The sequence below is a fragment of the Protopterus annectens genome, chromosome 10.part0 (genome assembly GCF_019279795.1).
Source record: "Protopterus annectens isolate FY-2018-M chromosome 10.part0, PAN1.0, whole genome shotgun sequence".
NCBI lineage: Eukaryota > Metazoa > Chordata > Ceratodontiformes > Protopteridae > Protopterus > Protopterus annectens.
The window spans coordinates 904631654-904654126 of NC_056744.1; the positions used below are offsets into that span (position 1 = coordinate 904631654).

At 45.2% G+C, this 22473-nt stretch overlaps 1 protein-coding gene across 3 annotated transcripts in view; it reads right to left on the minus strand.

The window, feature by feature from the left end:
* Positions 1 to 5239: 5239 nt before the first annotated feature.
* Positions 5240 to 22473, minus strand: part of CNN3 (calponin 3) — a 711458-nt gene continuing 694224 nt past the window's right edge. For all 3 annotated transcript variants that reach the window (XM_044085695.1, XM_044085694.1, XM_044085693.1), the window contains exon 7: positions 5240 to 6462. In XM_044085695.1, the coding sequence (XP_043941630.1) occupies positions 6115 to 6462 (348 nt within the window). In that variant the 3' untranslated portion in view covers positions 5240 to 6114. The remainder of the gene's footprint in view (positions 6463 to 22473) is intronic.

Below are 22473 nucleotides of genomic sequence, written 5' to 3' on the forward strand. Positions count from 1 at the left end.
AACTGCCTAATCTGGACTGGCCTGGGGGGACGTACTGGATGGCTCTTTTTTCTAGCAGCTTTTTTATCTCTAAAGCTGCAGCCTCCCTTTGACTGGGTGGTACATCGGGGAGGTGCCTCGACTGAGGAGGTTGGTTTATGAAAGATTAAGTAACCTCTGGATATTATTCGAAGCACCCAGCAATCTGTTGTGAAGGACTCCCATTAAGCCAGGTGTTTCGAAAAACACCCCCCTGACTGCCTCCAGAGAGGAGCAGTCGGGCAACCTCTCAGGGCTGCTTGCATGTGTCGGTCAGAAAGGTTTCAGAGACCCAAACTTTTTCAGCCCCCCTCTGCCTCTGGGCCGACATCCACCTTGTCCCCCTCTGCCTCTGAAGGACAAAGGGTCCGGAGCATAGCAGGACTGCTGAGACTTCCGGAACCACACCTTTTGTCCTCTCTGGTTCCTGGAAAAAGACCTTTGAGGAGCCGAGAAGTGGATTCCAATGGCAGACAGCATCTTCCCGTCTTTCTCACTCTGAACCAATGTGTCGCGGATGGTCTTTCCGAACAGGGTAGAACCGAAGGGTGCATTCGAAGGATGCCTTGAAAGGTTCCGAAAAGTCACAAAGACGGAGCCAGGCATGACACCTTAAGACGATGCCGGACCCGCTGGCTCTAGCGGCTCCTTCCGTGGCATGGGAGAGTAGCTGCACAGACGTGTTTGATACAGATTTCAGAATGGCCCATGTGAGCTAAGAAGGTTCGTTTGTCCTCGGCCAACATGGACTCAGGGGGAGGCTCAGCGTATTCTTTCACCAGATCCCACTGAAGTCTAATTACATGGGCCAAATAATTCAGCGCCCCTTATGGAAAAGGTAGCTGAAGCAAACATCCACTTCCCGATACGATCCGTCAGACTCCTTATCAGGGGGATGGACCGAGGAACTATCCTGAGCAAGTTCCTTCTTGGTGGCTGCCTACACCACCATGGCATCTACCGGGGAACCCTTACTCCAAGTCGTCCTATCCGCGGGAGGACTAAGAATCCTATCTTTCCTCCTGGGGATTGGCTCTACAGTGTCTGGTTCCTTCCATGCCCTGGTAGTGATGAGGTCAACCAGGGGGTCGGCCGGAGGGGACACCCGAGGTAGATGGGCCTGCGAACACCTCCAGGAATACAGACTCGTCCGACGAAGGTTTATGGGCTGACCCCCCCCCTTTTGGTGAAGCATTTCCATAATGTCTCCAAAGGAGACGTCTTCGGGGGGTGACCTGGGGGAACCTTCCCCTTCCTCCAAATCGGTGTCCTCCGTGAGGGACTCAGGGGAGTCCAAGTGCCTCCTCTTACACTTACGTTTCTGAGGGACCTCCTCGGTGGGGCTGTCCGAGGAGGGTTCACCAACAGGGTCATGTTCCGCCAGTGGAATGGGCTGGGGCATCAAAGCAGGCTGTCCCTGGGACTGGACTGGACGATGGAAGACAAGCCCAGCTGCAAGGGAGTGGGGGCGGATCCCAAAGAAAGTGTAGGGGGGTCTCGAACCTCTCGAGAGAACCCTCTCCACCACGTCGAAAGCAGAGGGTGAACCAATCTCTCTGGGATCCTTGGTTAACACCCTCAGATCCGGCATGGGGATCGATGTTGGAGCCGAAGCGCTCTGACCAGAGAGGGAAATATGCTCTGACCGAAACGGAGCCGAAGACACACTGCCCCCCTCGGATCAGATGCACGGCTCTTGGCCCCGGGAGCTCGGATCCGAAAAGGGATCAGACAAACTCGTGGGCATGGTCGGTGTCAAGGTAGCGATAACCATCAGTGCCGACTCCCTGACTCAGAGACTCCTCGGATTTGAAACCAGATAGTGGATCAGAGAAGGAGCTATCGGGGCAAAAAGTTGGGCTGAACTCCCCACGGGGGGGGGGGGAGATGCAGCAACACTCCTATCTGCAGTTAGGTTTGGAGAAAGCATCATCCGGTCCATAACAGCATCAGAGAGGCTACGGGTTTGACTTTGAAGAGGCCACCGAAGCTGGCTGGGAGGGCCGCCGCGATGACCTCAAAGATGTCCGGGCCTCCTCTTCTGGGGAGAAGCATGGAGAATGGAGCAGAGGAGAGGAAGGCCCGGAGACCTTCTGGGGCGACGAGAGCACTTTGGCAGACGGGGCTGAGGGGTCCGAGTCAGCCCGCCACTTGTGGCTTCTGTGCCTCTCTTTCTCGCTTTCTCCCTCTCTCTCTTTCCTCTCTCTCATCTTTTTTAGATTCCCTCTCCCCCTGGGAAGAGGTGGGAGGTTGAGTCTCAGCCAGGGGAGGGGGGACAGCAGGCTGAGCAGCCACAGCCGTGGCTGTAGCTGAGGGAGAGGCGGAAGAAGTCGATTCCGCAGGCAGGAGACCCGCCAGAATCAGCTTATTCCTCTTATCCCTCTGGGGCCCGGGGGTTAAAGACTGCACAAATCTGGCAGCCTGAGGTCAGATGAGGTACCCCCCCAAGGCAGCGGACGCACCAAGTGTGGCCATCTGCTGGGGATAGTTCATGGCCACACTCAGTGCACTGAGAAAAGATGGCCTTTGGGGCCTAGGCCATGATTCCTAGAGAAGGACACACACGCCCCACACAAACACCTAAGGGAAAAGACGGGCCTACTAGGAGTTAAACTACAAGGGAACGAGGGAGTACAGCTAAGGGATTTAAACTATTAATCTAAACTAACCACACACACACAAACTATTAGAAAGATTTTTAAGCAAAAATACACTCACAAATCGCCTGAAAATGCAAGGAGCTCGAAAACTCATGCTTGACCAAGCCGCGGCAAACACGATCTGGGGATTGGAAGGAGGTTGCAGGGTATTATGGGTAAGGGGAGGGGCTTGGAGCTCGGATCTCTAGCTAGGAAAGCTTCCGGCTCGGATCCAGGTCGGATCCGATACCCACAGTTTGATGACCAAATGAAGTTAACTACTACAGATCTATATTTTATGGAGTGTCTGGTAACTTGACTGCAGGATTTAAGATGATTAGCTACTTTGGACTTGTTAGGACAGTCTATATTCTCCAAATTGCTTGATGGCATCCATCAGAGCCAATGAATATTTGGCATTATGGGTCTGATAGTTAATGGCCATAACAGCCAAGGTGGCAGAAGTATAAACTTTTTTGCCCAACCTCTCCATAATCCGACTTTCCTTATCAGAGGGGAGCAAGGAAGTGGAGGGTTAGCAATCTGGAGGTTTTATCAGCAGCCACTAAAATAATAGCTAGGTCAGCTGATGGGGCCTTAAACAGAAACTTAGCATCCTCAGGCAGTTTGTAGAATCTGTCAGGGTGTCTAGGTGCAGGAGGTTGGGAGTCAAGGGATTTGGAGGCATCCTAAAAGGCAGGCTGGATAGGGGGGATTGCAGAAGGGTTACGCGACTCCATCTGTAAAAGGTCATAATACCGTTTTTGTGTCTCAGATACCGGACTGCAATCCCATATGAAATAGTCTTTCATTTGAACAATGGTCTCTCCAAAAGAGCCATCTTCCTCAGGGGAGTCTGCTCCACTGGACTCCTCCTATACGGAAGCATACCCCAGAGGAAAAGCAATCTGAGAGGAGTAGTTACGAGATTCGTCCCCAGATGAATCTTCAGCAGAAGAAAGATCTTCCAAAGGCCTTTTCCTAGGAGTGGAGGGAGAAGGGGCCTGGACCTGGGCTGGCGTCAGGCCATGAAAGCATTCAAGAGTCCTTGAGTAAAGGCCTGCCAGTCAGGGGCTTGTTCGAATGGAAGAGCATGTTGGACTGGAGAAGTATGATTGGTTTTCTGTTTTTTCTTTTTAGGAGGCTCTGATATACGGTGTAGAGTAGGGGGTCCAAACAAGAAACATTCCACAATGTCCGAAAGAACATTATCTTGGACCACAATCTGAGTAACCCCATGTGAACCTTCGGAAACAAGCCGTGGTTCTTCCCCAGTGGCTGGCTCAGACGCCTGCAATTCCCTCTGGGATGTGCTGGCAGTCGCCTTAACAGCTTCCACCATAGTACCTGTCACAGGAGAATCAGTGGTTTCTGATGCGGCCTCCGGGCCTTCATTGGCCTTGGAAGGATGCCCAGGTAGAGGGAGCTGCCATAGTTTCATGCCTAGGATTCCTGACTCTCGAGTTGCAGCTTTTCTGAAGGACACTATGTCGGATCCATATCCTGTGCAAGGCGCTTCAGATGCTGATTCTCTAAATATAATCTAAGGGAAATGAGGCAGCTTCTGACAGTCTTCAAGATGAAGGCTTTGCAAATATCGCATGATGTATGGTTTGAGCCTAGACAGAATAAACAGAGCTCATGCGAGTCTTTATGTGGAATCTGCCTTCCACACTGACAGTTTCCCTTTCTACCGGACATTAACTCACAAGAAAAACAGTAGCAAAACACAGTAAACAACCCTTATGAGGTACTTATCTGAACACAGGTGAAGTACAAGGAATCTTTTCCAAGCGAATGACTATCAGGGCTCGTAGTCAAACATGCGGCACAGAAGTTCTGAGGTAGGTGCATGCTGATGTCCGCTTTATGGCTGATGTATGCAGAGTGATGCAGGCCGACACACATACATACCCAGTAGCAATTTAACTTTGGTAAAAACCGCCAGATGTATGAGTCAACTGGAGGTGAGGTGTAGCAACCTAAAAGCAAGAATAACAAAGTAAGAGGTTGTGTGGAACTTGAATCTGTTCAGACTGCCATAAGTTTAAGTACATGTATTCAGACTTCATGTGTACATATACTCGAACTACAAGCCCTCCCCTCAAACTTTTACATGCAAGCACACACGTTGAGGAGACTACAAGGATGGTTAGACAAACTAAGCTTTTTAGGCACTGAATATGTAAGCCTTTTAGCAATGTTTGTCAGCAGATCTGTACTACATCAGTAGCTGGAAAAACATGTGTGTTACAAAATGGAGATCGATTATGTGCATACACTCTAACCTAGCGCATACATGCTGCAAGTGAGTCACAAGGGGCTGCTATGAGCATGGAAGCTTAACACTTTAGGAAAAGCTGAATAAAAGAATTAAAAATATGTTTATACTTGCTGCAAACAGCTTGAAGAAAGATCTACATTTTTTCCCTTGGAGGGAGGTAAATAATGGGGAAGATGTAGTGTTTAGGTGGTATTAGCTTTACAGCAGCCCAACACTGCAAAATTTTAAAACTATTACTTATCCACAATACACAATTTTATTTTATACAAGAAAAAAAGAATAAAACACAACACATATATTAAGTTTCTCCAAGAAATTTTATACCAAGTTTATTTAAAAAAATACACAAAAGATCAATTTTATGCTGAGGAATGCTGCAATAAATACAATTCAGAAGAGCTCTCCTAAATGGATACATTATGGCACATACAAAGTACACTGTCTAAAGAAATAAAATGAGAACTGAAGGAACGCTATGCATACAAACTCCCTTTTCAAATTCAGACCTAAAAGGGCAATAACCAATATTATGGTCAAGATAAACAACTGATATGAAAGAATGAAACGAGACAGTAGAAACATTCATTTTCACACAATATTCCAGTGATTTTTTTTTAAAACAATCCAATAATCTATTTCCAGAAGATTATGAACATTTCTTTTTGCTTATCCCATCAGAAAATATACATGATGGGTTCCATATAATAACTTTGTAAAGTATTACTGTATTTTCTATATGAGTGAGAACAGCTAATTTGTTATATTAATCTAAAAGGTCTTTTGTGATTACTTATGTTCTAGATGTGCTGTAAAAATGAATCACTCTAAATTTAAAAGAACTGGCTTTAAAGCAAACACTTGACTATTCACAGTATTTCTGACTTCATAATTAACTGTTAAGATAAACGGGTTATATTTTAAGACTGTGGCCAACATCTGCTATGATTTATACTAAAAACAGTACTGAAGTAAAGGAGAATGCTGACAAGGCAAAATTCATTTCAGTGGATGCTGAAGACATGGGGTCCCATTTTCAAAACTGGACTTCTTATTCTGCATCTGTTTCAAAACAGGGTCCCACTTACGAGTAAGGAAGACACGTATGATTACTCAAGGCTAGTTTGGTCTTCAATGATATTGGGATAATACTGCACTTTGGCAAGTGGTTAAATACTAATAATCAATGCCCGAATCATTGTACTGCCCACAGTATTCTCTTTGATAGTCATCATGATACTCCCCAGGATATTCATCTGGGTATTCAACTTGATAGTCACTGTCACTAATTTCTGAGCCATTTGTTCCTGTTCCTTGACTTCCATTGTGAATGACTGGTTCGGTTGGAGCAGCACAGTACTTTGGGTCAAACACCTGCCGACCCAACCCATAAACACTCATTCCTTTTTGAGAGGCTACTTTATTGGTTCCCATCTGTAAAGAGATAGTAGAGTTGTCCATTGGTTGCTGTAGCACCTTCTGATCATATATATCTCTTCTTGTACCTGGTGCCAGCATACCTGCCTATGAAGAGATTTTACACATTATTACTTCTTTTAGCAAAGACACATCATACTCTTAAAACTACTAAATAAAAATACAGTTTGCTTTCCCGATAAGACACTATTTAATACATTTCACTATATGAAAATGGACAAAATGCTACATCAGGAGAGGGAAAAACTAGAAAATGCAAAATGAATTACAACTCAGTTACTCAAACAGCTACATCAATTGATTTAAATCATAATCTCTTAGACAACAATCAGTCTTATTTTAGAGAGAGAAAAAAAGACAAGCATTCTAGCATGACAAAAAAGCTAACACTCAGCCTTATTTGAAAGGGAGAGAGAGACAGAGAGGGACGAAAAAAAGATTTAAGCATCCTAATGTGACAAAAATGACACTGGACCTCTTGCTGTAAATGAAGCATACTTTACGCCATACAAGGAGCAAATTATAAAAGTTATGTACTCACCATAACTAGGCATCTGTATTGTCCATTTTCATTCTTCCTCACTTAGGGGTCTGGATCTGACTCGGACGCATTCACCTGACTTCAGATCTAACTCTCGAACTCCTCCCTCTACCCATAATATCCTACTCCATCCCTATTGCCTCAGACAGTTTGCTGCCCTACTTCCAAATAGCAGAAGAGAAATGGATATAGCCAGATAGAAAGACCGGGCTAAAACCTGGAACTACAGACTCCAAATACAGTCCAATAGGTCCTTCCAGAAGAAAAATGGATGGGGGGATAGATGGGAGGGGAGTGGAAGAATAAAACTGGACAACGCAGATGCCTAGTTACAGTGAGTACACAACTTATAAATCTGTTGTTGTCCTTTTCATTCTTCCTCACTAATGGGACAGAATCCCTAGCAACGTTGAACTTGGGTGGCCCTCATGGAAGGATATTCTGGAGTACTGCCAAACCAATGAGGCTCTATTTCTAGACATGATGTCCAATTTGTAATGCGCGACAAAGGTATGAGCCTGGGACCATGTAGCTACTGCACAAATGTCATCAACAGACGTTCTTGACCAAAAAACAGATGAAGAAGCCATGATCCGAGTGAGCTAGGGAAGTTTTGGTAATGTCATACCTTTCTGAGTGTAAATCCATGAGACAGTGTGTAAACCATTTAGCTAGGGCAACTTTCTAAACTGGCCTATGTGAGATAAAAAAAAAAAAAGCTGGTCTGACTTTCTAAACTGTTTTCTTCTGTGAATGTAAAAACATAGCTGTCTATGTACATTAAGGAGGTGTAACATGTACTCTCCTTTATTAGCAACATTTGGAAAGAAAACTGGCAAGTTAATGGATTGGTTGACATTATTTTCAAAAGCTACCTTAGATAAAAAAAAAAAAAAAAAGAAAGGTTTAGTCTGCAGAAAAACACTATCTTTGTGAAAACAATGTAAGGGAGTTTTTGCTGAAAGAGCCTGGAGTTCAGAAATTATTTTTGTTGAAGTTGCAGCTTCCAAGAAAAGTCTTTCACGACAGAAATTTTAGATCAGATTTGTCTGATGGCGCAAATGTTTTTTTGTGTTAAACCTTCAAGTACCACAGTAAGATCCCAAGGTGGTGAGGGATCCTTTCTCTCAGGCCTCGGAAGAAAAATGCCTTTTGTAAAAGCTTTTAAGTTTGAGAGGTTGGCATGATGGTTAAGGTGTATACGTTACAGGCACAAGGTGCAGGGTTTGATTCTCATGTTGAGTAACTAACTAGGCTTAAAATAACCCACAAGGGAGGTTAGCCTAGTACTAATCTATGAACCTAAACTTATACAATCTAGGGGAAGCCAAGGGAAAAAAATTATTCAGGGTGGAAATTTGAAATTGCTGATAAATGAAGTTTAATCATAGAGAAACTATCCCCATCTTTGAAGAGAGTTGTCAAAAATGAACAGCTGAAATTGGTGCACAAGGGATCTATTGGACGCCAAAATAGAAAACTTTTTCCATTTATAAACTTTTTGATAGAATATTTTGAAAAGTCAAAATAATGTCACTAACTGGGGAAGTGAGCCTAGACTGTCTATTACTGGAAGTGGAGAAACTATGCGGTCTGAGAAAGGTTGTAGAAGTAGATGCAGCCCTGGTGGATAGGTTTTCCATGGTGCTTATAGCAGAAATGAATACAATGGCTTATCCATTTGGAAATGGTTTGCTTTGAAACAGCCTTTCCCTCTGCCCCTACAGCAAATGCTACCAGCAGTTGTTCAGATTTTCTTTGAGACTTAGTCCTGTCCAAGTAAAATCTAAGCCGTCTGTGTACATCCAGTGAATGCAGAATCCACTCGCCCTTATTCTGTGGATTGGGAAAGAAAGATGGCAAATGAATGGACTGATTAAGAGCCACACTGGATACCACCTTGGGCATGAAGGATGGGTTGGTCCTGAGAGACACCCTGTCCGCATGAAAGATGATGAAAGGCACCACTGCCATAAGGGCCTGTAATTCAGAAATCCTTCTAGCCGAAGTGATTGCTAAAAGGAAGGCTGTTTTCCAGGAAGGAAATTTTAAGTCTGCAGTAGCAGCTGGCTTGAAAGGAGGGATAGTGAGTTTCTCCAATACAAAGTTAAGGTCCCAGGCAGGGGTTGGAGCTCTCCTGGGTGGCCTCAAGCTTTTGGCCCCTCTGAGATGCTGCTTTAGCAGGAGATGAAAGAAGGGGGGGTTCTATGTTGTAATGAGTTGAAATGGCTGAGGCATGGATTTTTATGGAAGAAAAGGACAGGCCCTTGTGAAGCATCTCAGTTAAGTATTGCAAATTCTGAGGTAAATTGGGCACTGCTGTGCTTGCTTACCCCTTGAGATTATTTCTAGGCACAGAATATTTTCCATTTGTCAGCATAAGATTTTCTAGTACTAGGGTCTTCTCACCTCCAAAATGACATCCAACACAGGTTTGCTGAGGGATGCTAAGGAGGAATTTAAGTGATTATCCAAGCTGCAAGATTCAATGTTTGGAGCTGAGGGTGCAGAATTTGGTTGTTCTGCTGAGACAGTAAGGAAGGTGTCTGAGACAGGTGCCATGGAGAAATTTGTGACAGACTGCATAGGAGTGGGTACCAGTGTTGGCGAGGCCAGTCTGGAGCAATCAAAATCATTTTTGGTTTGTCCTGTTTGACTTTAAGTAGAACTTTTGGAGAGCAGTGAGGGAAAGGCATAGAGTGATTGGTTTTCCCAGCTGAAGGACAGAGCAACCACTTTCCAGGCTTTTTTGTGAGGAGTTCTTGTGCAAACTTTGTCCAACTGGTAGTTCTGGGGTGAGGCAAAAAGATCTATGTCTGGGCTCCCCCATTTGCGTGTCAACATGTTGAAAATCCGTGGTTCCAGTTTCCATTCGTGTGGGTCCATGAGATTTCTGCTTAGTTCGTCTGCCAAAATATTCAGCTTTCCTGGCAGGAATTGAGCTTGTAGTTGTACTTGACAGCTCAAGGCCGTGTTCCACAATGCCATGGCTAGTCTGCAGGGGGGGTAGGAATGTGTACCCCCCCCCCTGCTTGTTTATGTACCACATAACTGTGGTGTTGTCCATCTTTACCATTAGTTGTCCTGGATGAAGTTAGTCCTTGAAGGCTGTCAGTGCATTCTGTACAGCTAGCATTTATTTTTGATTGATATGAAGGTGCATTTGATTTGGGCTCCATTTGCCCTGAATGCACTTCCCTGCCAGATGAGCCCCCCATGCATAGTCTGATGTGTCTGTAGTTAGGACTTGGGCGGAAGGGGGTAATGTGAATGGCAGTCCCTTGTTTTGGTGACAGGCCTCTGCCCACCATAGGAACTCTAGATGCAGGCAAGGAATGATAGGAATCATTGTTTCCAGGCTGTGACAATGTTGACTCCATAAACTTTTTTTTTTTTTTTTTAAGTACCACTGAAGTTTCCTCATATGCAGTCTTGCATATGGAATTAGAAGAATGCATGAGGCCATGAACCCCAAGGCTTGCAGTATTTGTCTTGCAGATAGCAGGGTTTTTGTGGCCACCTGTTTGAAGCAAGTCACCAAATGAATTAGCTTTTCTGGTGTAAGGAAAGCCATCTGGGCAGTTGTTTTCAAGCTTACACCCAGGAATGTAATTTTTTGAGAGGGTATCAGTTGTGATTTCTTTTCGTTTATGGTGTACCCTAGACAAGTTAGAATTCTTTTTACAAACGCCAGATGTTTTAGAAGAATGCCCTTGTTTTCTGCCCGAATTAAACAATTGTCCAGGTATGGAAATATTTGAATATTTCTTTGCCCGCAAAATGCAATTACTGGAGCCAGGCATTTTGTAAATTCCCTGGGCGCAGTAGATAAGCCAAAGGGCAGTGCAGAGAACTGATAATGCATGTAGCGTGCTTTGAAGCGGAAGTATCTTCTGCAAGATTCCCTGACTGGGATATGCAGGTAAGCCTCTTTTAAATCTAGTCGCTAACCAGGCATCTTTGCCTAGCATAGGAAGAAACTGGTGAAGAGTCAGCATCTTGAATTTTAGAATGTCCAGGAAGGTGTTTAGAGTAGACAGGTCCAGACTTGGACGCCATGATTTGTCTTTTCTGGGCACCAGGAAAAGTCTGGAATAGAAACCTTATCCCTTTTTCTCCTCTGGTACTAGTTGAACTGCCCCCATGTTTAGGAGGAAAAGTGCTTGTTTCTGAGCCTCTCCCCACTGATTTGGGGGCAGTTCTGGCCATCCGTTTGGAGTTGGCAATGTGTGGAAATGAAATCTGTATCCCTGGGACACTATACTTGAATCACATTTGTCCTGAGTTATAAGTTGCCAGTTTTTTGCATGAAGAGCCAGTTTTCCCCCCAAGGGTCGGCTAAAAGGTAAGTGCTTGGTAATTGTAAAGGAAAGTCATTGAGATCGTTTTCCATAGGGTGGTGTTTTGTTGTTTCCAGATTTGGAAGCAGAGGCACCCCATTGCTTAGTTCTGAAAGTCCCTTGGGACTGAAACCTGGTGCTTTTGGAATGTCTGGGTTTGGCTTGAGTGGCTCTGGAAGGAACTGGAAAGGACCAGTTCTTAGTAGGTCAGTGCCTACTAAATCTTGGAGGTTGTACTTGTAAGAAATCTTTCACAGTTTGCATAGATTTAGCTTCATCTTCCATTGCTTTTAGAACTTCTTCAGCCTTATTGCCAAACAGACGGTCGTGCTGCAAAGGAGCATCTAACAATTTTGCTTTAACATGATCAGGCAGAGACTGTTCCTTAAGCCAAGCATGCCTTCTAAGCACAGACCCAGTAACAGCAGCCCTGCAAGAGGCCTCCAAGGAATCAAAACCACATTGAAAAGTGTGTTTTGCAACTTGTTCAGCTGAAAGCAATAAATCCTGTAACTCCTTATTTTCCACACAGTCAGAAATCAACATTTTCTGTTTAAGCAGTCCCATGATATGCTGTTGACATTCTAGCATATGGAATTGACAGTTTAAAGCCCTGATTGCCAAGGTTGCAGAAGTACAAACCTTTTTACCCCATCTATCCAGTGCCCTGGAGTGTCTATCAGAAGGGGTTGGATTCTTAGCAGTGGAAGCCTTAATGCCCTTGGGCCCCTGAGAAATGGTTTCAGGGTCCGCAACAGGATTTTTGAAAAGGAATTTGTGGGAGTCAGGAACTCTGTAGTATCTGTCCGGCTTACAAGGAGCTGGAGGCAGGGAATCGGGAGCCATACTGGATTCTGAAAACACATCAACGAAGTCTAGTAAAGGAGGTATAGTCAATGGCCTATGCTGAGGAAGAAGGAAATTCCTAAGCCTCTTTTTGGCTTCAGAAAAATCCTGACTTTCCCAGTGGAAATGCTCCCTTAAGGTATGTAAAGTTTCCCCAAAAGAAAAATCCTCAGGGGGAGAAGCAGAAGGAATGGAATCCTCTGCATCAGAGTCCTCATAAGTAGGTATGGACAAATCCTGTTCATTAGAAGAGTCAGACTAAACAGAGTCCTGGTCAGGTGATTCATAGTCAAGTTCAGCCCTAGGCCTCTAAGAAGGGGGGGGAGTTTGACTACCCCTGAGTAGAGTAATTAAATCTTCAGCCATCTTGATCATTTGTTTTTTAGGCATAGGGGCATCAGATTTTTAGACACAGATCGGGATTTTGACCTTAATATTGAAGGTGGTGTTGGTTTAATATACAAATCTGTAGGCCTGAATACACTCTCAGAAGCCGGTGCCTGCACAGCGGCTCCGGACCCATCCAAGGTAGAGACATCTGCAGGTTCCATAGATGAAGTAACTCACGGCATACCAGACTCAGAATGGGTCTCAGTAGAGGCCTGTGAATCAGAAGTAGCGGGTATCAGGGGCTGCGAAAGCGCCCGAGTACCGGTGAACTGGCGACTGGCTTAGGAGAAGCGCAGTCGGCAGTTTTGGACCTCAACAGCCTGTCTCTGTCGTTTTCTTTGTGTTTTTTTGGGATTCCGGTAGTCAGATGGCTAACCGACATCATTTCTGGATAATTAAAGCAAGAAACGAAATATTTAGAAGCAAAAATGTACCGACGACAGATAGTGCCCTGATTAAATAAAGCACAAAACTGACAGCAAGGTACGTAGTGGTCAGGGCCTAAGCAAGGAATACAGTACAAATGGAAATCCTTATGAAGTATTTGCTTCCCAAACGTAATACAATTATTAACTTTTACTGACATCGGTAAGGAGCAAGAAAAAGTTTCCCCAACGGGTTACTTGGCTTTTAGTTGAAGACTTTGGGTCTGAAACTCGAAAACGAAAATTTCAGGAGTCGGCTGACCGGCACTTGCAAACTGCTTCTGCTTCTGGCACCATGCAGCAAGAAAGACTAATGTAATGGCGTTGGCTGCATGTTTTATACCTCTGACATCATGGAAGAAGGGGCAGCAACCGACGCAGGACCCAAGACTTTGCTAATCAGGCTGACTGAGGGCAACCTGCCAGCAGATTACCCAAATGTAACTTCTGCAACAGTGAAACACGAAGAACATCTTGGTCTCTTAGTGGGACCACATGCCTTGGACAGTTCTTCCCAAGAACTGCACCCCAGCTGAGAAGCATCCGTGGTCACTGTGGCTACTGGTTTTGGTAGAACAAAGGGTCTGCCCAGAAAAATATTGTCTGATTGTATCCACCAGTAAATTAGTTGCTTGCAAATCGGATGAGTTTTACTTGAAAAGACAGGGGTTGATACAGAATGGGCCACTGTACAGCTAGACTCCACTGGAGAACCTGCATAAAGAAGCAAGTAAGAGGTAGTAGTATTATGGCAGCTAACACTGACCCAAGTGCTTGAAGCACCAACCTTGCTGGGAGAGATGAATGGGAAAGGATAGCCTGAACTTGGTTTTTGACACAAGTAATGCGGTGGAGAGGCAAAGATGCTATCTGTGCTGATGGGTTCAAAACTGTCACGATGAAGTCCAGGCTCTGAACTATTGCAAGCTTTTATCTGGTACTATTTACCCTAATGCCTAAAGTGTTGCAAATCTGGAGGAAATAGTTCCTGGCATGTTGAAGCTGATGCGTGGATGGGGCGGTTAGAAGCCAGATGTCTAGATATGGAAACAGGTGGAATCCCTTCAGTCTCAAGTGAGCTGCAACTACTGCCATGCATTTGGTAAACACCATGGGGGCTGTGGCGAGTCCAAAGGGCAGAGCTCTCTCTGAATTGATAATGACTGGCACCCAGCCAAAAGTGGAGATGTCTTCTAGATCATCTATTTTGATATGGATAGTACATACCCTGAAGATCTACAGAGCACATCCAATTGTCCTTGTGTAGAAAAGGCAGGATGGACTGAACCATGACCCTTCAGAACTTAGCTGTCTTTACATACAGGTTCAATTTGCTTCGATCCAAAAATGGGTCCGATGTCATCATAGGGTCCTGGATCAGACATCGGATCCGAACTGGCAACATTCGCAGACAGATCCAAAGCTAAAGCTCCTCCTTCTCCCATAATCCCACTGTTGCCCTCTAATCCTCAGATTGAATTTGCTAACATATCCAGTAACGCTACACCCCAAAAAGCGAAGAAAGAGTCCGGAACCCAGAAAAAGTACAGTTTTGTACCTACCATAAATGTAGATGTTCGAGTGTTCACCCTGCTGCAGTCATCACACTTGGGTTATCCTGTCAGGCGGTCCCGCAGTCGGCCGGAATTCCAAAGTCTTGGTCCGGCGTCGGTTGCTGTCGCCTCTTCCCTGACGTCAGTGCGCCAGGGGTATATATAATGCAACCGACGCCATTTTCTTCAGTTTTTCTTGCCCCAGATGTCAGGTGCCCCCAAAAAGGTGGTCAGAATTAGTACCAAATGGAGTAACCACTGCACAAACACAAAATCCCTTCAGCTATAAGCAAATACATCAGTAAGGCATAGAAGAGATTTAGCCAGTAGAACAGAGGGGATGGAAGGAGGGTAACCTGGACTGCAGCAGGGTGAACACTCTAACATCTACATTTATGGTAGGTATAAAACTGTACTATGTTCATCGTGTTACCCTGCTGCAGTCATCACACTTGGGTTGAATCCCAAAGCTAAGGTAGGGGGGAGGTATCATAGAGGGCAAGTGGAGGCAATAAGGCCCTGCAGAACTGCAGTGGCGAAGCCTGCCCTGGACTAAGAGTAAAGAGGTAAGTGATAGTGTTTGGTAAAGGTGTGTACTGAACTCCAAGTTGCAGCTTCTAAAATTTCCTTGGTTGGAACCCCCCTGAGAAAAGCTGTAGAGGTAGCTGTTGCCCTGGTAGAGTGGGATCTAATGGTAGCAGGAAGTGGTTTCCCATGATGGGTATAGCAGAAACGTATGCAATGACCTATCCATTTAGAAATGGTTTGCTTTGATATAGCCCTCCCTTGAGAAGCTGTAGCATAGGATACAAAGAGCTGGTCAGATTTTCTGAAAGCCTTAGTTTTGTCCAAGTAGTAACGAAGCTGCCTGTGAATGTCCAAGGAATGCAGGAGTCTCTCACCTTTGTACTGTGGATTGGGGAAGAAGGTTAGTAAGTGGATGGTTTGATTTAAAGCTACATTGGAAACCACCTTAGGCATAAAGGAAGGATTAGTTCGTAGAGAAACTCTGTCTTGATGAAAAATGAGGAAAGGTTCCACTGCCATTAGTGCCTGTAGCTCTGAGACTCTTCTAGCTGAAGTTATTGCTAGGAGCAGGGCAGTCTTCCATGATAGGAACTGAAGATCTGCAGAGAAAGCTGGTTCAAAGGGAGGTAGCGTTAGTTTTTCCAGAACAAAGTTGAGGTCCCATGTTGGTGTAGGAGCTCTCCTGGGCGGTCTAATGTTTTTTGCCCTCTGAGGAACTGCCTTAGAAGAGGATGTGAAAATAAAGGTGGATCTGTGTTGTAGTGACCTGAAATAGCTAAGGCATGGATTTTAATTGAGGAAAAGGAAAGTCCTTTGTGCAACATCTCAGCTAAATACTGTAGAATGTGAGGCTGAATTGTGTCTTGGCCTTTAGCTTGGTTCCAGGCACAAAACCTTTTCTATTTGTCCGAATAAGCCTTCCTTGGTGCTTGGCCTGGCTTCCTGAATAACATCCAGAACTGCTTGCGAAAGAGGAGCTGGTTGGATGTTTAGTTGATTTGCCATGCAGCCAGATTTAAAGGTTTGAGCTGGCTGTGAAGAATCTGATTGTTTTGTTGTGTGAGCAAATGGGGTATTAGAGGCAATATCCATGATGGGCTGTGGGCCATATTTTTCAATAGCGGATACCAGTGCTGGCGTGGCCAGTCTGGGGCTATGAGAATCAGTCGTGGTCTCTCCTTTTTGACTTTCAAAAGAACCTTTGTGAGGAGAGGCAATGGAGGGAAGGCATATACTGTCAGGTTTTTCCAATTGAAAGAGACAGCGTCCACTTTCGAAGCTTGATGGTGAAATGTCCTTGTACAAAATTTTGTCAGTTGATAGTTTTGAGGACTGGCAAACAGGTCTATGTCTGGAAGGCCCCATTTTTGAGTTATCATTGTAAATATTTGTGGATCTAGTTTCCACTCGTGGGGATCTTTGATGTTTCTGCTGAGGTCGTCTGCCAATGTGTTCTTCTGTCCTGGCAGGAATTGAGCTTGTAACTGGACTTGGTAGGCCAGAGCTGTGCTCCATAAGATCATTGCTTGCCTGCATAGAGGGTAGGAATGTGTACCCCCTTGTTTGTTTTTGTACCACATTACTGTGGTGTTGTCCGTCTTTATTGCAAGTTGTCCTGGAAGTAATAGATCCTTGAAGGCTGTCAGAGCTTTCTGTACAGCTAGCATCTCTTTTTGATTTATGTGCAGATTTCTTTGATCTGCAGTCCATAGGCCTTGAATGCATTGTCCTGCCATGTGTGCCCCCCAGGCATAGTCTGAAGCATCTGTTGTGATAGTTTGCCTGGCTGGGGAAAGTGAAACTGTTGAGGTGACATGCCTGGTGACCACCATAGAAATTCCTGTTGTAGGCAGGGAATGAGAGATATTGTGTCCAAGCTGTGGCTGTGTTGAGACCACACGCTTTTTAGGTACCACTGTAATTTCCTCATATGCAGCTTTGCAAATGGTATTATTAGTATGCAAGATGCCATGAAGCCCAAAGCCTGCAGAATTTTTCTTGCAGTTAATTGGGTCTTTGTTGCTATTGTCTTGAAATATTGAGTCAGCTGTAGTTGCTTGTCTGGCGTAAGATGAGCCTTCTGGGCCGTTGTATTCAAGCTGGCACCCAGGAATGTCATTTTTTGCGAGGGTACTAGTTTTGACTTCTTTTCGTTTACTGTGTACCCCAGGCAGTTTAGTAGATGTTTTACAAAGGCCATATGATGTAAGAGAATGTCTTTGCTTTCTGCTTGGATGAGACAGTCGTGCAGGTATGGATATATTTGAATTCCTCTGTCTGCAGTATGCAATTACTGGTGCCAGGCATTTTGTGAAAACTCTGGGCGCAGTAGATAAGCCAAAGGGCAGTGCAGAGAATTTTTAATGGGTTGAACCTGCAATGAAACGGAGGTATCTTCTGCAACTTTGTCTGATAGGGACATGCAGGTATGCCTCCTTGAGGTCCAACGTTACTAGCCATGCTTCCTTGCCCAACATGGGAAGTAGCTGCTGTAGTGTTAGCATCTTGAATTTGGATACTTGTAAGTGTTTAGAATTGAAATGTCCAGAATTGGTCTCCAGGCATTGTCCTTTCTGGGCACTAGAAAGAGTCTTGAGTAAAATCCTTGGCCTTGCTCTCGAGTAGGTACCAGTTGAATGGCTCTCATGTCCATGAGAGCTATAATTTGCTTTTGTGCCTCTGCCCATTGATTTTGTGGCAGGTTTGGCATTCCTCTTTTCATTGGCAAGGTGTGAAAGTGGAATCTGTTATCCTCGTAAAATTATGTCTAGGACCCATTTGTCCTTTTGTGACAATGTGCCAGTTGTCTGCAAAAAGTGCGAGTTTTCCCCCCCAAGGGGGCTGCCAAGAGAGTATTGCTTGGCCAGATGAGGTGCAAGTCATTGAGTTTGCCTTCTTGTGGATTGAGACCGGTCTTCTCCTCCCTTCTGTGTTGTAGTGCCCCATTGGCAAGGTTTATACTGGGCTTGTGGTTGTCCTCTGCCCCTTGGACGTCTGTATTTACCCCTCTGTGGTCTGTCAGTGGCTGGAAAGGACCAATTTTTTGTTGGCCAGTTTCTGCTGAAGCGAGGGGGTTGTACTTGTAGGAAATCTTTGACTGTCTGCACAGATTTTGCCTTATCTTCCATTTTCTTTAAAACTTCTTCTGCTTTAACTCCAAAAAGAACATCCTGCTGTAAGGGAGCATCTAGTAGTTTTGCTTTAACATGATCAGGCAGAGTTTGTTCCTTTAACCAAGCATGCCTACGTATAACAGACCCAGTGACAGCTGCTCTGTAGGAGGCCTCCAAAGAATCAAACCCACATTGTAAGGTTTGTTTGCCCACCTGCTCAGTGGCGTGCAACAGATCCTGTACTTCTTTCAATTCAGATTGTTGAGGGAGAGTGGTTATTCTTTGCTTTAACTGAGAGATTAGAAATTGCTGATACTTAAGCATGTGAAATTGACAATTCAGTGCCCTCATAGCCAGTGTGGCTGAGGTGTAAACCTTTTTCCCCCACCTGTCTAGTGCTCTGGAATCCCTCTCAGAAGGTACTGGGTTTTTAGCCATAGAAGCCTTAGCCCCCTTGGGATCCTGGGAGATCGTCTTTGGGTCAGCTACAGGGCTTTTGTAAAGAAATTTGTGGGAATCAGGCACTCTGTGTATTTGGACTCTCTAGTATCTGTCAGGCTTAGCCGGAGCAGGAGGTAGAGAGTCTGGATTGAGACTGGATTCTAAATAGACATCATCCACAATGTCCAAAACTGGTGGTATGGCAAGTGGTCTGTGTTGGGGGAGTAAAAGAAACTCTCTGAGCCTTTTCTTTGAATCAGAGTAGTCCTGACCTTCCCAGTGAAAATGTTCCCTCATAGTGTGTAAAGTTTCTCCAAAGGAGTAGTCTTCAGGAGGAGAAGCTGAGGGAATAGAGTCCTTAGCATCAGAATCTTCATAAGGAGAGGAGTAGTAGTCTTGGTCCTCAGAGGAGCCTGAAGAAATGGACATTTGCTCAGAGGATGCAAAATCTTCCTCTTGTCTAGGCCTTTTGTCAGGAGGGGGCTGGGAACCCCTGATTAAAGAAATCAAATCTTCAGCCATTTTGAGCATCTGTTTCTTAGGCATGGGGCCTTGAACAGGAGACTGAAGTGCAGTCCATTTAGATTTAGAAGGAGTCTTCGACTTAGAAAACGTTTTAATGGTGAGAGTTGTCGGTCTGAAAACGCCTTCAGAAACCGATGGCGTTTCTGTAGCACCGACATCTTTTTTAGCAAAGTCGTCGGAAGGGCCTAAGTAAAAGGCGGCGTCGGCCTGGTACATTCAGTCAAAATTTCCATAGCGGTCTCGGGTTCCAGATCTGCGGTAGTCAGGGGCTGCATCGGAGCCTCACTGAGGACCGGAGACCGGATCTGCTGAGGCCTCGGAATCTGGTTTAGGCCTGGGCTGTCTGTCCTTATTCCCTGCGTTTTTCGTGCATGCCGGTAGTCGGTTGCTCCGACGGCATGGTGTAGTTAAATTTCCTACCGAAGTAGTGTCGTGCGAAATCAAAGCGTCTTTTAATAATACGCTTATTAAACCTAGCACAAAACCGACAAGTAGTGACGTCGTGGTCTGGGCCTAGGCAAGGTATGCAATAAGAATGAAAATCCTTATGAGGTATTTGCTTCCCAAAAGAAATACGATTGTTAACTTTTTCTGACATCAGTCTGAGGCAAGAAAAGTTTCCCCAATGGGGTACTTAGCTTTATAGAAGACTTCGGTCTGAAATTCGAATTCGAAAATCTCAGGAGTCGGCCGACTGGCACTTGCGAACTGCTTCTGCTTCGGGCACCGCACGGCAAGAAAGACTGAAGAAAACGGCGTCGGTTGCATTCTATATACCCCTGGCGCACTGACGTCAGGGAAGAGGCGACAGCAACCGACGCCGGACCAAGACTTTGGAATTCCGGCCGACTGCGGGACCGCCTGACAACAGGATAACCCAAGTGTGATGACTGCAGCAGGGTAACACGATGAACATCTCCAATTTCCTCCAAAATCTAACAAGGAAGGGGGAAGGCAGGAGGCAAATGTGATGAATAATGACACAGGATAACACAGATGTCAAGTTATGGTAGGTACATAACTCTGTCTGATGTTATCCATGTCATTATTCATCACCGTAGGGTCAGAGTCCCCAGCTACCATCTATCCTGGGAGGTCTCAAGGAAGGACATGCCAGAGCACTGTAGAGCCAAAAGAAGCCCTGCTCCCGGAAATCAAATCCAGCTTGTAATGAGATATAAATGTGAAAGTATTACACCACGTGGCAGCAGCACAAAATGTCATCAATAGAAAGTCTGGGTAAGAAAGCAGCCACGGAACTCACAGAATGAGCCCTGATTCTTCGTGGAACTCAGCTACAGATCCATTTAGAAACAAAGTCACCTTAGAAACTGGGAGACCACGTCTGTTAGGGGAAAAAAGCCACAAAGAGCTGATCTGACCAGCGAGACCCTTTGGTCCTATGTAGATAGAAACATAATTGCCTGTGTACGTCCGAAGTATGTAGAATGTATTCTCCTTTGTTGGAATAATTAGAAAAGAACACTGGCAAATTAATACATTGGTTTAGATTGGAATCAGAAGCAACCTTGGGCAAGAAAGAGGGATTTGTCTTAAAAAGACGCTCTGTCCTTGTGAAAGATCACATACAGAAGAATAATGAAAAGAGCTTGCAATTCGGAAACCCTCCTAGCCAAATTTATAGCACCCAGGAAGGCTGTTTTCCATGACAAGAATTTGAGATTGCATGAACTAGCAGGTTCAAAAGGACTCCTAATTCAGACAGTGCAGAGATTGCAGTACTAAGGTTAAGTCCCAAGAAGGCGAGGGATCCTTAATAAGTGTTCTTGGAAGGAAATCAGCCTTAAGGAATGCTTTGCAAAGCGTGGAAGAAAACATAGGCTCATTGTTCTCATGAAAATTAGAAACTGCCACGAACTGAAGTTTAATAGAAGAGAAACATGCTCCCGCTTGGAAAAGTGAGGACAAGAACAAAAGGATATCTGAAACAGAAGCAGAAATAGGATCCAGATTCCTGCTCTTAGCCCAGATAGAAAACCTTTCCCACTTACTACTATAAACCTTTCTGGTGGAAGGTTTCTGGGAGGCTAGAATATGCTTGATGGGGGACGCCAGCCTGAATTGGAGAAACCATACAGTTAGACGAAGTTTCTGAAGATTTGGAAGAGGAAGCCCCGAAGGATGGGAGATCAGATCCTGAAGATGATCCAGTACCCAGGAAGTATACTTCAGATGAAACCTGATGAAAAGGGAACCACGGCTGATGAGGCCATAAAGGGGTAATGAGGATCAGGGATGTCCTCAGGCATTGCTCATCCTGCAAAACCATGGGAATTAAGAGGGACAGGAGGATAAGCGTAAAGGAGACCCAGACGCCAATTGTGGACTACAGCATCCCTCTGTGACTACCTGGGAGGGTGGATTAGGGCAAAGTACATGCTGCATTTGTGGTTGGTTGGGGAGGCAAAAAGGTCACATCATGGTTGACCCCAGTGGTCAAAAATCTGCTTCGCCACCATGGGATTGAAGGACCACTTGTGAGGTCTCAAGATGGATCTGCTGAGTTTGTCGGCCAACACACTGGATTGCCTGAGTAAATGCATTGCAAGAAGAAAGCGCCCTGAGGGCATTGCCCATTCCCACACTCTCATGGCCTCTGCACGCTGGGTAAGATAGTGCTCCCCCCTGCTTGCTGACATACCAGACCAATGCCATGTTGTCCATCTCAACTGCAATCGTCCCCAGAAGGAGACAGTCCAGAAAGGCTTGCAATGTTGGTACAACTGTTCTGATCTCCAGGACGTTTATGTGCAACTTGGTCTCTACATGCCATGGACAGTTCTCCCCTGGAAACACCCCATCCACATCAACAGGGAAGCGTCCGTGGTCACCATGGCCTTGAGCGGAGGAAGAGAAAAGGGCCTGCCTAGGAGGAGATCACGAGACTGAAGCCATCAAAGAAGGCATCGTCCTCACACAGGCATCAATTTTATGAACATGGGATAAGACAGGACATGGGATAAGACAGAACAGACCAATGAATTGCCAGGGTCCACTGAAAACTCATACGATACCTTGCTAGGGGGAACAAGCTGAATGGCCGTGGCCATGGATCTTAGGATTCAAAGAATCCAGTGAACCGGGGGGGATGCGAAAGGTCTAAGACTTGCATGACCTATTCCCGGATCAACTTAACTCTGCGTAGAGGCAATGCTGCAATATCTGAGACAGTCTAGCTGGACTCCTATGAACTCCAACTGTTGTGTGGGGACCAGATTTGATTCCTCAACTGATTGAAAAGAACATAATAAAGGATTGCTTGTGGCAGTTGATGCCTCGAGGGTGCCGTAAGTAGCCAATCGTCGAGGTACGGAAAGAACTGAAATCCCTGCAGCCACAGGTGAGCCACTACCACTGCCATACATTCAGTAAACA